Consider the following 18,500-nt stretch of genomic DNA (forward strand, 5'->3'; position numbering starts at 1 on the left):
TTGCTTGCATTGATTCAGTAATCTGAAACACCACCCCCCCCCCCCCAGTATATCATTTGAACTCCCTTGGGGATGAATTTTCACGAATCCAGTCTTAGTGGGTATCTACATTTATAGAATATAACTACTTAATTTCATATTTATACCTTCAGAGATTTCAGCTCAGCGGCGATTTGTTCCATATGACCTTTCAATTCCCCCTTAATATTTTTAAAATTCAATCCCCTTTCTTGGTGAGAATATCACAATATAAAAATAATAAACAAATTTCATATTTAGCTTCAGAGCAGTTTCAGCACGGCGCGATTTTTATATATTACCTTTGAATCCCCTTAAGGGTCTAATTTAAAAGAACCCTTAGAGTATTTCATGAGAGAGAGAGAGAGAGAGAAATAAAACTACTGACCAAATTTCACCTTGGAACCCCTTTGACTCCCCTCAGGGGTCAAATTTGAAAAATCTTAGTCTTTACGTCATGCAATAAAACTTGACTAAATTTCATATTTATAGCTTCAGTGGTTTATGCTCAGCAATGATGACTGTCAGGACATGTTATTTTATACATAAGTGTACATAGATCTATATCAGGTTTACGATCAAGACCTGTGTCTTGGACGAAATATAGATCCATATTATGACTTGGGCATAGACCTATGTAAGAAAAACAAAGATATCTTTATAGCTATGACATTGACTGATAAAGAACTGTGCATAATGACCAACTGTGAATATGGTGAGCATGAACATTTAACATTAATTAGCCCTTTAACTTTGTCAGCCGAACTGGGTTCGAGCGGCTGAAAAGTATGATGTTTGTGATTATATATAGTGTAAAACCTTGTTAAGTCGTCATTTTTCTTCATGCCCTTCCAGCTTTCATAGATAACAATGTTATTAAATCCTCGTTTATTTGTCGTTAATTTCGGTTAACTCGTCACTATGAAAAAGTTTGAGAAACAGGAACATACTATTTTTATGGCTCCCATTAAAAAAATAACTTGTTAACAGTATTGCCATATGTTTAAAAGTCGCCATAAAATCCTATATACCTAAACGGAACAGTTTAAATAACGAAAGTTATGCTGGAAAGTTTATTTGCCAACTAACTTTTTGAAACATTGGGGACTGTTCGAGCTAGATCTCATTCCTGCATGGGCCCTACTAATTTAGTGCTTTAAATTTAAACTAAATGTCTTTATTGAAAAAATCATTTTTTTCGAAGTTGAGGTCTTCTGTTTACTTTTCCCTGCCCAAGGCTCCCCCTCGGGTCAGAAGTGTTTGAGATTATTTTGTTGTATCATGAATTACTAATGAAAAATTAAAGCACTAAAATTAAATTTGATGTATATGTAAAATTAATGTGCAATAGAGTTCTGTTATGAAGAGAAGCTACCTATTCTAACAGTTGCTCTGATTAGTCTAAATTAAAAATTACTAGTATAAATCAAAGTGTACCAGTACATTTTACCACAATAATTTTAGCAATTTTTTACCTTTTTTGATCTCTTATTACTTTTTTTTTCTTTTGCAATCTATAAATTTTATTAATATTGTTATTTTGATTCATACTTTAAAATAATATGACATTTATTAAATCTTTGATTTTCACAAGATCGCACATTAAAACTGACGGCACTCTGCTTAAGCCATCATAATGTTTCGATAATATGAGGTAACGCCTTATCGAGGTTTTACTGTTTATTTCAGTAATATTTTGATAATTTCAGTGCTTGAATAACTTTACAGCGGTCACGCAAGATAGCCATTTTCCTTGTTGCTGTGTATCTCCCCATGTGTTCATGCAACTGCTCCGAAAGCTTGATATTGATGTCTTAAATCTGGGGTTCTCAAACTAAGCAGTGCAGTGACCTTTTGTGCTGCCAACCTTTTGACAATGGCTTTCTGAATAGATTCTTTGTTAAAACTTTTTGGGAGCCGCTTATAAGTGTTTGGGAAAGGGGGATCCCGGGTGTGAAGTTTGAAAAAACTTCCAGTCCTAAATCCATAAAAACCTGTATACATTCTTAGATCGTCGCTGTCGAGGTTGTCACAGTGATGGATTCTTGTCACGAGGTCCCGGGTTCGAACCCCACCATCGCCACAGCGGTGGTCGGCTGAAGTTGGTTTTCTGTGGTTCCCAACTTCAAGGTGCAAATGCGAGCCCTTTAAACTCTCACCACGGTGAGCAACAGACCTACAAACAGTACAAATGTAAATTAACACATCGCTCACTTCACTTCTGAAATATAGATGGCAGCAGTGAAAAATCAAAACACTACATATGCACTCAGACTGTTAGGTACACACGCAGCTTCACTTCCGGCACAACTCGCTGGGTAGTGAATCGCCCATAGATGGTGATAGACCTGAGTTGTGCTCTGTTTGAAAGGAAAAAAAGAATCTTAGATCATAGCTTATGGATACACAGGTTCATGAATATTCTTTTAGCTCAAATGAAATTTATAGAGAAAATTTAATATCGAAGTGAAATTTTGTTTGAATGGAAATGTAAAATGTTATCATTAAATAAATGTTCATATGAAATTTTGATTTCAATAGGATATAATATGTTGATATAGCAACAAATTTTTATCAATAATAGTTAAATCTATATTGTATTTTTTTTTATACCGAAGCTTAGAAGATAAGGGAGATAGTTCATGATTGAAGAACATTGAAGTAAAAAAATTAATTTTGAAATCCCTTTTTTTACAATTTATAAACAATGCAAACATTTGCATCATTTATAATTTTTCAAGGAGGAAATACAAGTGAAGATCAAAAAAAGTACAATCGGACATATCACTAAACTTTCATTATTGTTGAATGAGTGTACTGGTGGATGTCTCGTTTTGGAAATAGACTGAGTCATGACTGTTTCCTTTTTTAACTTATTTAATGCATAGAAATAGATTTTCTTTATATACTGGTCTATGGTCAGAGCCAGACTGAACTCTGATGCAAGGAGACACTAGCTAATACCTACCTGTTGGATGGCATAAGAAACAATAAAAATTGCATAAGACACAAGCAGCGTCTCAAAAGAAGTTTGGTAAAGTTCAATTAATTGTAAACTTAGCAGTATCCATACTTTGTTATAACAACGTATGGATACTATGGTGGTATGTTCCTGTTTGTCATTTCAACCATCCTCCCACATTTTTGTGCCTATCTTTTATTTGCCTGTCTTTTTCATGCTTCCAGAGTTTTTCCCTATGGAAAAAATGTTCACTTGCATTTTTACATGATTTTACCAATCGTCATCAGAATTTCCAGAATACAAGAACCAAAGTTCCCTTCAAGCCGTGGAGATGCTATTTTAACACCATGACCCAGGTTACTCAAGATAAAGTAAAAGAAACTGTCTGAAAACAAAACTCTGGAAGAACTAAACCACAGCATCTATTTTGAGAATAAAATTTTTTGCTCACACCAACAGCTAATGCTGTATTCTCAATTGGGGGTGTACCTCTGCCATAAAGTAATGAAGAAAATAAGATGCAAACAAAAACACAATGTTGAACAAATTACTGTGGCAAAATCGCCTCGTCTTGCGCCAGGCAAAATAATAAAACCAGATTGAATAGTTTGTTAAAAGAGGGGAGAGATAGGTATTTTTCTTTTTATAGCGGTTCTGGTTGAGAAAATGTAAGTTTTTGTTAATATAGAGTGGCGCCATCTGTTTATAAATTGGGAAAAATGATACTACAAACATTGCACGCAAGCATCCTCCTTTCTGAGTTTCCAAATCCATTAACCTTAGTTAAGGCCTAAGGTGAGAGAGAGAGGTCAAATTTTCGCTCTGGAAAACTAACTTTTTAAAATTTCTCTTAGAGGACACCATTAATCTTTCAAAAGTATAAGTATTTGCATGTGATCATACCTATGTCATTCTTGCATAAGTCTGCCACTCACGATATACTAGATCTATTTATCTCTAACTATGCCTTTATAATCCCTCAACGATTAAGGGCGAGATATCTTGTCCTAACGTAACTGGAAAAAAAATTCATTTTCCAGTTCCACCTGATTTTTTATCACTAAGCTCAGTTGATACCCTATGAATTGATGTTTTTTTGCCTCGTTCTTTCTATACCCCTGTTCAGTGATTTTCCACAATAGGCAATGCATATTTCTACTACACAATATCTTTTCCTTGTACTCTAATATGCGATCAAGGATTTTAGATTTATTGCCTATACTTCTAGTACAGATTATCTAAATTTCTTGCCAAAAGCCTGTAAGTGAAGGGGCTTCTGTGGTTTCCAACTGCAAGGCGTGAATGAGAGCCAATCTCCCCGTCAGTCTTGCCACAGAGAGCAACAGGCTTACAACGTTACAAATATTCAATCATTACACTTCGCTCACAGTTTGAAGTATAGATGGCAGCACTGAAATATCGCACAACACTAGCTACACACTGACTGTTAGGTGCACTCGCTTTGCTCCAGGCTCTGCCACGAAAGCTGGGCTGGAAGAGATCTCGGCAACGGGATAAGTCCGGTGGCGGAGACCCTGGCGTTCATTAATTCATGTAAGTGGGGGGGGGGGTTAAACAGATGGATATATTCAAAACTGAAATTTTATGATATATCCATCTTTTTGTGCTATCAAGGGAAGTAATGAGTCTTAAATGGGGGGGGGGGGTTAGGCGAAATCGGGTTCAATTTCCGCGTATGTTAGAGCTTCTGGAACCCCCAGACTAGTTCATTTGCCATATCTGTAAAGTGTGACGCCAGTATTATCGCTGCCGGGGCTAACGAGCCCCGTATCTCTGCAGCCAAATCTGTTCTCTATGCCGCTTTTTTTTTTTTAACGATTAGACATCACTTGAAACTTATTTTGAGATGGAGGTCGATGAGTCGGCTCGGTATTTCAGGTGCTTCAGCGTGCTGTATTAGTTAAACTGAGCTATAGGAAAACTGAAGTGAGGACTCTCCGATCTAGAACCCCTTTATACATATTGATGCTTTCATACGTATATGAAGGCGTCTTACCCCGAGCAACACCTTGTATAGCAGAAAGCCTCTGCGCGAAGCTTTGACATCACTGAAATCGTCCATTTCACCTGTAGCCATTGGATAAAGTAGGGCGACGTATGCGAAATCTTTCACTTTTTTGCAGTATATTCAATGGCTATAGGTGAAATTATAGCCTGTAGAATAAAGAAAGCTTATACAGTCGCCTTAGGCGAGATGGATAACTCCAGTACATCGAGCTTATATTAGGCTGAACACACAGTGAAACGGAGAGCAAAGCAACGATGGGAGAAGAGATCCGAGCAGCGAAATCGAACACCGATTCCAATGCGCCTGTGTATAGTGGTGCGCACCGCAGCAGAGTGGTAATTCCGCGATTACCGATAAGAGCAGCACATTCAAGATATTTTGTTTTCGTCGCTATGCTCCCTTGCGTGTAGCTTCAAGATGGCCGTCGAAGGACTTGTTTTCGCCGTTAAAAAGCGGTAGTGAGGTCAAAAATGTCACCAGAATCGTTGATGTAAAGTGCTCGACGTACTTCAAAATGGTGTGGACGATCAAATGAAAACAAGTACCGAATATAATTTTGATATATTTCCCTTCCAACTTTTTTCGTGTGCACGTGCTTAACCAAACCGAAAATAATTTATATTTAGAGTTAATAGTGTTTATATTTTGAGTTTTAAGCTAATTTATCATGCACCGTGTGTGAGTAAATGTATTTGAGTCGTCTGAATTAAAAATCATGTATGTTTCTGTGGAAAAATTGGCAAGTTTTATTTTTTGTTTATTTTCTGTGTGCCGGCAATATTTCCATACTGGGGGCGTAACTAATGTTTTTATGATGGATTTTTTGGGTCTTAATAATTACTTTACGTGTGTAAAAAAAAAAAAAAAAAAAAAAAAAAAAAAAAAAATGAAACCAACAAATATTTCTACAAATAAAGCTATTCGAGGGGGGGGGGGGAGGAAGAGAGAAAGATTTTCTACTTCTACCCTCCCGCTTATGCTAATAATACAAATTTAAACGGTGGGGGGCTTCGATAAACTTCACTTTTTTCTCAATTTTTTACTCATAAATTTAGTCGAAAATATCATTGATCCTGCGAGAAGTGATCGCGCTCAAGTTCCGCGTTAAAAGATGTAGGGAAGAAAGCGACCTAAATATCGGGAGTATTTCCGTAGTCATATTTAAAAATAGTGATATTCACACACAACACTATTTCTAAACTGATGTCTGAGCGAGGGGGTGGGACTTGGGGGTCTGGGCCCCCCCCCCCCGAAATGTGAGAAAATGACAGAAAAAGGGGAAAAAGATGGCCAAATCCATTGTTCTGTTACTTTGGTTCCCCCCCCCCCCGAACGAAATTTCTGGCTACGCCCCTGTGTCTGAGCAATGATTGCCTTAAAATTCCATAATTATAAAATTCTTTTTTTAATTTTAAAAAAAACCAAGCTGATTGCGAGTTTCTTTTCGATATACTCTGCTACATTTAAGCGCGTATACACTAGCGAGTCAATCTTGCAAAGCATGACCCCCCCTGCAGCGGTTCTAATCCGCTCGTGGGTACACAAACTTCCTTTGTGTTCGTTGAAAAACCCGATTCCAGGTGGGTCCAGCGAAAACGGCTCAAGAATCGTTTGCAACACCGTACAAATTACTGGACAACCAATTGCGAATGCTCTCATTGCATGATCTGCGCGCTAGTGTATACGCGCCTTTAAACGCCCCCACTGTGTGTGCGCCATGTTCCTTTCTCGTCTCGCTTCTCATTCGCCGCTTCCACTATGTTCTTATTCTATTTTAGAAGGTATTGGTTCGAACCAATTTCCCATCTTTAATTATTTTTGCCAGTAGATTATTTGCAACCACCATCTTGGTCTTTGATTTTGTTTCTGTGCTTTAAAATCGTTTTCAAAGTTGCCATAGGGATATTCAACTGTTTTGCAAGATCGAATTTTGTCATGAATTTAAAATTTTTGTTGAATTCTTCCAAAATTTCGAGTTATTTTTTTTTAGAAAAACACTTCGTTTTGCCGACATCATGAACGGGGATTTGACACAGCCATCAAGAAAAGCACCACACCGAAAGAAAATTCCACAGATCTAAAGAACTTACTGTGTATGTGTACCGTATATGAATCTCTTATCTACAGACCTGATACCCTTAGAGGAGAAATACATACTTTATTTCTCCTCAATGCCTGTACCCTCCAAATGCTTACAATGTGAGGACTTTCTTACCTTTTGAGGATAACGCTGGAAACATTAGGAGAAGAAAAATTCTGAAGGAATATAAATGGACGTCAAAAAAATTGAAACCCATTCCTTTTTTTAAAACCCATACCCACTTCGGCGTATTTTCAGAAAAATAAGCAATAAACAAATCAATTAAAAGTCCACTCTAAATGTTCATCATCCAGAGCACTGGCTATTTTAGTATATGTGAGGAATCATCCTAAAATTTTTGACAATTGCGATGACAATAAGCAAGAAACTGGTGTAGCAACGCGTTTTCACTACACAAAAAAATTGTGCTCGTTTGATGGACGTTTTTTCAAAAGATTTTGAGTTGATTGTTCTAGCGCTGCTCTAGTCACACCAACAATGATTGCAGAAAAATACATATTTAAGTGGGAAGATAAATATTTTTGCTTATGACATCTGATCTAACGCACAAAACCTGTATCTGTTTCATTTAAAAAGAATTATGTATTTTGTAAACTGAGTTTTTTAAATTTTAAAAATCAAAATATTCATAATAAGTTCATTATCCAATAAATGAGTAATTTAATTCAGGTGTAATTGTAAAACAAATGACATAAATTTAGTTTGGTATACATTTAAGTTTATTGTTTCTAAACCAGATATTTATTGAGCTAAGATCGTTCTGTCTGTTATTCCTCAAGTTAACTGAAGAGCTTTCAGAGTAACAAAGAGTTAAATCGTCAACTTCATTATAACTTCAAAAAAGTATGATTTTGAGTGAAATATAAAAAAAATATTGTTGGACAGAGCCGTTTCGAAATATCCTAAAAAATATATCATTATAGAAGGATTTATACAAGGCCGCCACGAGATGCTTGGTCAGCCGGGGCAGACATGCATTTTGGCACCCTCCCCCTGTAATGTTAAGTTGGAGGAGGTGTAAAGGCGCCGTATCTGCGCCCCTCGGGTGTAGCGCCTGGGACACCAGACTCGCCTGCTCCCTCGTAGTTGTTGCCCTGTATATCGTTGTATGGAGGAGAGTTTAACATTACACTATAGACAATTCCAAACAAGATTCGAGAACATATCGTTTTAGGGGATTTATCATTCTATCGATTATCGTTGTAGCGAGGTTTCACCGTATTTGTATTGAATGGAGGAATGTTTATTTTTTATTATTTTGTGTGTTGCTTCGTGCTTAAACTTGGTAGTAGAGAATTTCAAACGGCAGCAGAACCTTTATTATCCGGAGTAATGATGAGGAAAAACGAAAGAAACTGTTAAATCACCAGGAATTACCAAACATACACGACAAACCCCACGCGCCAGGTCGTAATGACGACTTGAAAACTGGTATATTGGCACCTAAAATTTTTTATACGCAATTGCTAAATTGGAGTTTAAGAGTGGTACAAATTTTTCTGATTTTATGACTGTGCCGTCTCAACATAAGAAAGTGATATTAAATCCCGAAAAGTCGAAAGAACACCATTTCGAACCACTTTTCTTGAGTAAAAACCACGCTCGGATCGCAAGAAATTTGGCTGGTGTTTAACATTTATTTTTCAAAAACATTGGCCAAACATAACAGTAATCACAAAATAGTTTGAATAAAACGTATATTAATATATTTTGCTTGTTAAAAATAAATATTCATTGTATTCTAATGTTCTTCATGTCAATCACATTTAAATTAAAGCAAAAATACACAAAAACTACTTGGTATGCAATACGTAGTTTTGTACCAGGCCTGATTTCTGCATCACATATGGCATTTGTTGGAGCCTTTATAATTTTCCACCTTAAATTTAGATTGTATTGACTTTACTCCTTTAGAAGGCAAATACTCTTGAGCTATTTGGGCGGAAAAGGGGGGGGGGGGCTCTAAATGCTTACTTTACCCGAGGCGCCTACAAGTCGAAGGTCCTGGCTGCCAGTAAAGCCATAAAATTTTGGTTTCATAGATGTTGTCCTTAGAATAATTTATTTTTCTGATATCTTCGGTTTCTCTCTATTAGAGACCGCTGTTTACATAAAAATAGTTAGAATAGTGTACATATAATCATAACTTCATATGTGCTGCTTCTAATTACCAAATAAAATTACGTTACTCAACATTACGTTATCTGAGCAATAATTTCATGTTCGGCTATCCGTAGTTTTGGAAATTTTTTAACTCGGTTGATCCGCTTCCCGGAAAGTCCACCTCCTGGATAATCGAGATTCTACTGTATCTAAATTCTGATATGTGTCCTTGTTTCCATCGATGATAGTCTTAAAAGCTTTAGGCCTCAAGACTATCCGAGTAAACGTTTATGCATTCGCGAAATGCCCCCAAAATTAGAGAAACTCCTTTAGAGCAGCGGTTCTCAACTTTTGAAAGCCCGCGGCCCGGTCAGTTAAATTTTTCAAGTGGATGGCTCAGTCATACACACAACTAATGGGGAGTAAATGGAAAAACTTGAACGGCGAAATCACTCGCGGCCTGGTACTTTTTGTCGCGGCGTTTTTCTGCTGACGTCTAGCACCCGCTTATTTTGTTGAATGGAATGGGGATACACCCTGCCTATACGTTTCCATATTTTACGGAAAAAAAATTAAAATTAAAAAAAAAATACTATTTATTTACGGAGGCAAAAAACGATTTAATTTTTTTTGCGGCTCCTTTTTTTAACGGCCCGGTGTGACTGCACCTTTCGCACCTGCGTAAGTCCGGCAGAGGACTCTAATCATTCAAGTCAAGTCAAGGCCATAAGACAATACAGACATATCAATTCTCATTTTCGTGCTTGAGAAGATATAAATAAAAAGCTGAAATTAATGTTATTACATGGATTATCCACCTGAAATGTGGGTCTGGCTCATTATTTTATATCTAATTTTCTAGGCTTATATATATATATATATGCTACTATTTTTTTTTTAAACGTGATCCACACGTATTCCCAAGGGATCAGTATGATCTGTCCAGGGAATTTGTTAGTGTTAGTAAACATCCATGCCCGAACCGGGATTCGAACCCAGACCTGCACAGTGAGAAGCCAGTTCCCTAACCACTCGACTGCCAGGCGGCAAAATGCTAAAATCGGCAAATGCTAAAATTTCTATGCTAAAATCGGCAATTTTAACATTGATTTCTATGGGGATCGTGTTTGTTTTCACCGAGTCACGTGATCTTCCGACGGAGATGTTGGGGAACACCGTTCTCAGCACTGCCAAGGCGGAGACCACTGACGTTATACTCCCTCCAGTAATATAAGCTCGATGGTGAAGACGAGAAGCACCGGTGCTGCGGTCCTAGCCGTTATGAAGGCCTCCTTATCTCCATCCTTAGACGCGTGGTTAAAGCCGTCTGTTGTAAAGAATTTTGTTTTTGATGCTTGAGTTTACTTGTGATGCTCTGGCTTTGAACTGGGGTTGACTCCGCTTCAAGACTTGAACACGTTTAAGTGCAACTATGAAAGAAATAAAATGTTGTTTGTATATTATCGTCAAATTTGATGAATGGTAATTCCTTTCTATTTTAATTACTGCAACCATATTTTTTCAATCATTCTCAGTGTGGATTTGACGTGATTTTTCAATTCAGTTGGCCAAATATTTTTTCAGTAGCTATGCGGTAGTTACAATTATGCGTTAAAGAGAAAATCCAATTGGTGGTTCTCGTCCAGATAATGTTTTTATCCCTTGTTTTAAATTTCAATGATTGAGATTTCAATTTTACTCCATTGGATGACAGGCTATGATTCCATGAGGAAGGTGAAAGCCTATATGAGAACTTCTCTGACACCGGAAGTTCTAATTGGAGGTTTGGCCAGTTTTAGATTTTTATTAGGATTGGCATTTCAATTTTAAATTTAATTTTTTTCTTTAAATTTGGTTTTTCTGAATTTTTTATATTACTCTTTTTTTTTTTTTTTTTTTTTCCTCTTGCAAATAAATCAATTTTTGCCCTGACATCATTTTTTGATTCACAAATATTGCATTGCAGTAAGTTGTTGTATTTCTTATTCATTTTTGCGGGTGAGGGGTCATGACCAGGGTTTCCGAATTCCTCTGAAGTCCTCAGGAACAGGAAACAGAATCTCCCGAGAGTTCCAGAAATCACTTATTTACACTGGAACCCCATTTATACAACTTTTGTTTATACCATATTTTTTCGGCCTTACTTACTCTTTACTTTTTAAAAATTACCCTTCTGGATCCTTTGCAGAAACAATCAACACCAAGGTCTTGAAAATTCTTCCGTATAATATTTTGAATACTCTCTCAGATTTAATATATATATGTATGGCTAGTGGTGAATTTCCGAGGTCTTTAAAAAATCAGCTACCATAATCCGCATTTATAAATCTGGAGATCCAAATTATTTTAACAACTTCAGGTCAATCTGTTTCACCTATCTCAAAAGTATTTGAAACAATTATCAAAAATAGAATTTTTTCTTTCTTGGCACATTTCAGTTTCTTTTTTAACAATCAGTTTGGATTCCTTCCTAATAAAAACACAGAAACTGCTTTACTAACATTTATTAAATTTATCGTTGAAAATATTGATAAATCTGAAGAAACCATTGCAATATTTCTTGATATGAAAAAAGCTTTTGATAGTGTGAATCATCACATATATTAATAAATAAGTTGTCATGTATCAGAATCAGAGATAATGCTTTCAATCTAATTGCTTCTTATTTAACTCATAGAACACAATCAGTCGAAATTCACAATAGCCTTAGAATTATTATTATTATTCCACCCCATTGGAAATAGTAACAGGCGTTCCTCAGGGCTCTGTCTTGGGACCTTTATTATTTTTAATATTCATAAATGATTTATGCAACTTGAACATAAACTGTAATATAACTTTCGCTGATGACACATTATTACTTTATACTTTACTCAGCTGATGATTTCCAATCTCTAACTAACCTAATCAATACTGATTTAATTAGAATTCGAAAGTGGTTTGTTGCTAATGGCCTTCAGATAAACACAAAAAATAAGTTTATAAATTTCTCTTCCCAAACTAACATTCACTTTTACTTTAATTTAATTTTCCATAATCACAATTGTATTATTAGTTCTGATTGTTATTGTTTCATGTCTCTAACAAGTTACTACAATTAAATACCTTGATCACAGTCTTAAATGGAAGAGTCATGCCAAGTACTTGCAAAAAAGACTACAGCTAGCAATTTATAAATTTTACTATCTCAAACCTTACTTGAATCAGTCGTTTTTACTAACTATTGTATGGTTTAACTCTGTCTAGTGTTCTGACTACCTTTCAACCCTTTACCCTATAATCAGCCTCCATAAGAGAAGAATTAGAATCATCACAAATAATTTCACTACACCATCAATACAACTTCAACATCTTAGAATTCTTACATTACGTCAGTTATATTTCTATAAATCTATTCTCCTATTCAAAGGTCAGTTCTCCTTGCCTTTAAATACATCTCGACCTTCAAATAGGCTAAATAATATGTATTCACTTCCGTTATCTCATAAAACACTGTTGAAGAAACATTTTACTTATCTTATCCCAAAATTCTACAACTGTTACCACCAGAAATCACTCGCAATACTATTTTATCATTCTTTAAAAGATGTGTCAAGCAATACATGTTCTCACTTGATAGTATAGAAAATTTGTTTTAATGTTTTCTCTGCTGCTCATGTAATTCTTCAATAATGTAAGTTTAATTTAATTACATGCTGTATCTAATTTTTGCTTTGATTCCAACATACAAAAAATGCATATTTTTAGATGCAGCATGTAGAACTGTTTCTAAATTGCACTCTGTTGCCATGAATTTTTATTTTAATTTGAACAATTTTAATTTTTTAGTTGAATATTCTTTTTTCCATATTAATTTTTACTAGCATTTACCAGAATGGGTAATTTTTTTGATTGACTCCTTGGTAAGTTTTTCTCTTTTTTTTTTTTTTTTTTTTTTGTGCTGTTACACGATAACAATAAATTTTATTTGATTCTAAAAAAACTCGAAGTATTTCATTTATGCGTTGCACAACGCCAATTACAAGATGTTTTCATGATGCACATCCCAAATTTTAAAATTGATTAATAATATATTATCAGCTTGTATTTATATTATTAGAGCTCGAACGTTCAGGAAAAATGTCATAAATGCTTATTTTTGTCTATTTTCAAGCTTTTCTGAAAAAATATCTTTTTTTTTTAAACTTTTTCTGCCATAACAGGCGTTCCTCAGGGCTTTGTCTTGGGACCTTTTAGTACATTTAATATTCATAAATGATTTATGCAACTTGAACATAAACTACAATATAACTTTTGCTGATGACACACTATTACTTTATACTTTACTCAGCTGATGATTTCCAAATTGATTAATAAATGTCTATTTTTAAATAATTTTAAGTTTATTAGTGCATTTCAGAGGCCATAATATACAAACTTGGATATTTTGAGCATTGAAAACAAAAGAAATACTTTTTAAAATTTTTTCCAAACTCTCAGTATCAATTATCAGAAAGTCTTCCCCCTCCAGTTCATCCAGCCCCATTTAAACACGAATACATGATGTGAGAGGTAGGGAACTAGGTGTTGCCATGTATTAACTTTGGTTTGACTGGTTAGAACGATGTTTAGATGTGAATAATTTTGTTTCAGATGAACATAGCCCACTTTTAGAAAAGCAGAGGAAAATTTTAAATTTGTTTCTCCACATACTTCACATTATGCCTTGCTCAGGCATTGGATGGTGTATGCGTATAGTTGACGATGATTGTCCCAAGAGGTCATTGGTTGACGTCATGACACACACAAGGCGAGGTAGGAGAAAACGGCTCTAGGGCCCCCATGTTGTTTTGATTTTGTTTTTTACACCATAAATGCACTGCAAACAACCATAGCTATTTATTTATAGAGATTCTCCTGGATGTAAGAATTGGAGAATAATCGAGAATATTCATTTTTATTTTAAATAATTTAAGTTTTTTACTAATTTTGTTTATATTATGAAATATAAATCAGTTTTTCCATTGCCTAAAACATTTAAAACAAAGCAATTTTTAGCATAATCACCCCCAATGAAAACTTTAAGTTCAAGAATATTCTCAGTATAATATAGTCATAAACAAGAGGTTTTAAAAGTTTGGTTATAGAGATTTTAGAAACCTTTAAATTAAAACCTTAAAAAGTTAATTAAAATTAGATAAATTTTCATAAATTAGTTCGAAGCAAAGAGTAAAACCAAAGGTGATTTACAAAAAAAACTATTCCTATACAATCACCTTCATTCTAAGAAGATAAAGAACTGGTTTTTTTTTTCAATGCACATACATTTAAATTCTGTATCACTCATATTTCTTTAAAAGTTGTGCAATTCAGCCATTTTGGTTTAATTTTCTTGCTTTCAAGCTTCAATATTGTGGGCTACAAACTTCAATATCCCCGTCGAGGAAAGAGACGGGAACAAAGAATATTCTCTCGAAGGACTACTATTATAAATTACTAGAGAAGATTCTTATCAGAAATAATAAGGATATTATTCTCAAGTTATTTATAGTTTATTTATTATAATGCATGTTATTACAAATATTCTTGGGAATACTCTCTGGAAGGACTATTATTAATAACTTGTGAGAATGATTCTTATTATTTTTGATAAGAGAATATTCCCCAGTAATTTATAAAAATGAGATAATATTCTCAACAATATTATATATAACTATATTGTAAATAACAGAATATTCTAATCAAGAATTTATAAGAATATTTCTGAAGTTATTTATGGGTCATTCCATGTCAAATCACCCGGCAAAATGCCGCCCATAGTCTTAGATTTCAATGATCTTTCTTTATTTGTTGCTTTTACTATCCTTATTAACCATGTGAAATATTATTTGCATATCTCTAAAATTTTTTGAGAAAAAAAATGATGCATATGACTTTTCCGAGGCTCAATTTTTAAGCGGCATTGTTTAAGAAAATAAATCAAAACTTTTTCAATTTTCACTAAAGTGTTCACCAAAACATACAGAGTATGAATAAAAATAATTCATACTTTCATTTGAAATTTACATGCAAAAAAATTATGTAAACTTTGTTTTTGTGGAATTTTTCTAATGTATTTTTAGACCAGAGACACAGCAGTTACCAAAACAACTTTAATTTTAAATTTCTCCTAAATATATGAAGTAAAATACTGGAGAAAAAAAATAATGGTTTTTTGACCGTTAATATATTTATTCTGGCTCGCAACGTAAAATTCATCGAAATAAGACTGGATCGCTCCGATTTCAAATCATTCAACGAGATACTGAAATGCAACCCATCATCCCAGATTCCAATTATTATTTTTTGTTTATTACTTCGGCCATCCTTGTTGACCATGCAAAATTTCATTTACATATCTCAAAAACTTTTTGAGAAAAAAAAGTTTTCTTACCCCCACGAATGACGTCTCTAAGGCTAACCATTCAAGCAATATTATTTATGAAAATATATCATAACTTTGCAGATTTTCAATACATTCAAATGAAATTTTCACTAAAATGCACACAAAAAAATGCAGATTATGAATAGAAAAGAAAATGTAAACCTTATAGAGGAAAAAAGTCGTTTAAATTTAATTTTTTTATTAATTATTAATTTTTTTGTTTAACACAATTTTTTAAACTATTTTTTGGATGCACAGCATGAATTTTCAATTTTTAATTTAATCTTATTAATATATTAAGAAAGAAGACTGTAGAAGAGTAAACATTATTTTGACAGTTAATATATTTGAGTAACAAAACACAATTGTACTTATGACTACATTAATTTTATTTTTACATTTTGACTTAATGATTCATTAAATAAGAAATTAATATTTAATTTCTCATGTACGCTTATACATTTATTACAGTATTCACTAAATTAAGTTTCATGAGTAGTTAATGCAAAAATAATTCAAAACAATTAATAAATTTTAACATTCTAGGATTAAATGAATTCATGAAATAATTAGAAATGTTAATGTAAAGTGTCAAATCAGAGTTGGTGAAAAAAAAGGTTTTGGTTTAAATTCATACTTTTTTTACAATAAATTCATTTATTGTTGAATAAAATAATTTTTTTAATTAAACCTCTTCATGTTCAGATTCTTAGAAAAATGTTCAAATTTCAAATAATTAAAAGAATAATTAATTTCACTTTTAATTGATATATAAACATTTATGATGCAACAAAGGCGAACTTTTGCAATCTGATATTATATTTTTACATAAAGAATTATTTTGTATTTGATAAATCCAGATAATATTATTAATCATATATATAGATGTAGTTTGAAGTTTTCTTAACATGCTTAATTATAAATTTTTTTAAAAATTACTTTGATTCTTACTGCATGTATTTTAATAAACATATATTTAATATATATGACAGGGTTGAAGCTACGGTTGTATTTTTCGCAAAATGTGAAAGAAAATCTTAGAATGCGAAGGAATTGGTAGCGACTTACGCAAAAAATTCATACAGGAGGTACGAAACGAGTAGACATCCAACCATCAATCCAGGCCCGTCATTTGGGGGGCCCCCCCCCCCCCCCAATATTTTTCCTTTCAAGAAACAAATGAACGTATGTTGGAAATTAAATTTGATTCTTTTTCCAACCGACTTTCAAGAGAGGCCGAAAACCTCAATATAAATTCGATAAATGAAAATCTTAGGGAAATTTTCGATTTTAATTTTAGTTGTATTAGTTTTCTATAAGATTTTAATGTAAGAATTTTAATCATCTTAAAGTTATTTTAAAGGTAAGTCATTTCGTCCACGTTTATCTTGAATAAGAATTAAACAAAACATTTTTTGTTAATCGGCCGATGCAAACTTCGCTAGTTTGAAAAAAAAGGCGCCATGGCCGCAGCAGTATATAACCCACATGAGAAAATTTCATTTATCAATATAAAATCATTCTCAAGGAGAAGATGGGAGGTGTTTAACACGGTCTTGTAGAGAAAATATTAGTTTTTGTACTGGCACATCTATCCAGACTATAAATATTTAAAAATATGTTTTTGTTAATAAATTTTTAACGTAATTATAACTAATGAAACCTCTCTCGGGAAAAAAATAAAGCCGTAGATAAGACGCAGTGGTTTATCCGCACCAAAGCCATTTCAAAATTAAGACTCTTCTCGTGCAACTTCGATCCACAATAAGAAATTCATTTCCGACGTTTTGTTTTTATTTCAACATAATTTTTTTTAACGTATAATCTACGGACTATAGGCAGCAGAACAGGTAGATTAATTGGGACGTCCATGGAAATATGGAAATAAAGTAGTGTATCTTACATATCCAAAACAAGGAGGGGCAGTGGCAAATCCATTTCGTATAGGAGAAATTTCAGATATGTATCTTTGTATATTTGAAATGAGGTTTAAATGTATGTTACAGTAAATACGTTGAATTGGTAAAGCCTATCGGTAATACATAATCACCAATCGTCTCGGTAAGTTTGATAAATTTCGCAACATTTATCACTTTAGTTGGCGATTATGCATAACCATTTTTGACCCTGTATGCACAAACGTACGGATTACTTCTTCTCACTTTAGATGTTCTTTTTTTAACCTCAGGAATGTTTAGCCCAAACTTCAAGAATTGTGCATTATCGTTGAAATTAAAGTTGAAGTCCCTGCGGTTAAGAAAATTCTACAGAGAGAAAAAAGCAACCCCCTTCCCAGTGCCGTCTTAACGCATGGGCCCACCCGGGAGCGGCCCGGAAGCCTCAAGAGTAGAGGGGCCTCAGGAAAGTGAGATCTAGTTAAAATTTTCTAGAATTTACTATGTAGGGCCTCAGAAAAACCACTTGGCCAGGGGAGCCCATGCTCTTAAGTGGGCTCTGCCCCTTCCCCAGGGCCGTAGTGTGCTTTCTCGGAGGAAGTCTTTTCTTTGTGTCTCCTTGAAATGGTTATGCTCAGAAAAAGAAGTTACAAGTGCCCCCCATTCGGCTCGTTGTAACTGTGTTTAAATGTTTGAGATTTGTAGCATGAACTGCATAAAGTGATTTCCCCCTTGTACATCACGTTTTTTTTTAAAGCAGATCGTGGTAAGTGGTCATCCCACTTGAAAGTAAAAAAAAAGGCAAAAAGGCAACTCCTGCAATCACTTTTATTTTCCTGTAGGATTGCTTAAAAAACGGGGTCAATTGTGAATTAAAAACTTTCCCAGGGAAGGGGAAAATATATGCACCAAAATGGGCATCATAAAGCCATAAAACTTCCTCTCTCAGGCACTTGCAGGTGGTTAGGTGAAAAGGACAAAAAGGATAA

At 34.1% G+C, this 18,500-nt stretch overlaps 1 protein-coding gene across 5 annotated transcripts in view; it reads left to right on the top strand.

Moving 5' to 3' along the window:
- The first annotated feature begins 10,514 nt into the window (after positions 1–10,514).
- Positions 10,515–18,500, top strand: part of LOC149080571 (rho family-interacting cell polarization regulator 2-like) — a 185,943-nt gene continuing 177,957 nt past the window's right edge. For 2 of the 5 annotated variants that reach the window (XM_089239709.1, XM_089239708.1), the window contains exon 1: positions 10,515–10,695. In XM_089239709.1, the coding sequence (XP_089095835.1) occupies positions 10,689–10,695 (7 nt within the window). In that variant the 5' untranslated portion in view covers positions 10,515–10,688. The remainder of the gene's footprint in view (positions 10,696–18,500) is intronic. The other 3 variants (XM_089239707.1, XM_089239706.1, XM_089239710.1) reach the window with 3 other exon arrangements.

Source organism: Pholcus phalangioides, unplaced genomic scaffold, assembly GCF_987345545.1.
Source record: "Pholcus phalangioides strain wild (caught in Gottingen) unplaced genomic scaffold, Ppha-v1.0 ptg000011l_1, whole genome shotgun sequence".
NCBI lineage: Eukaryota > Metazoa > Arthropoda > Arachnida > Araneae > Pholcidae > Pholcus > Pholcus phalangioides.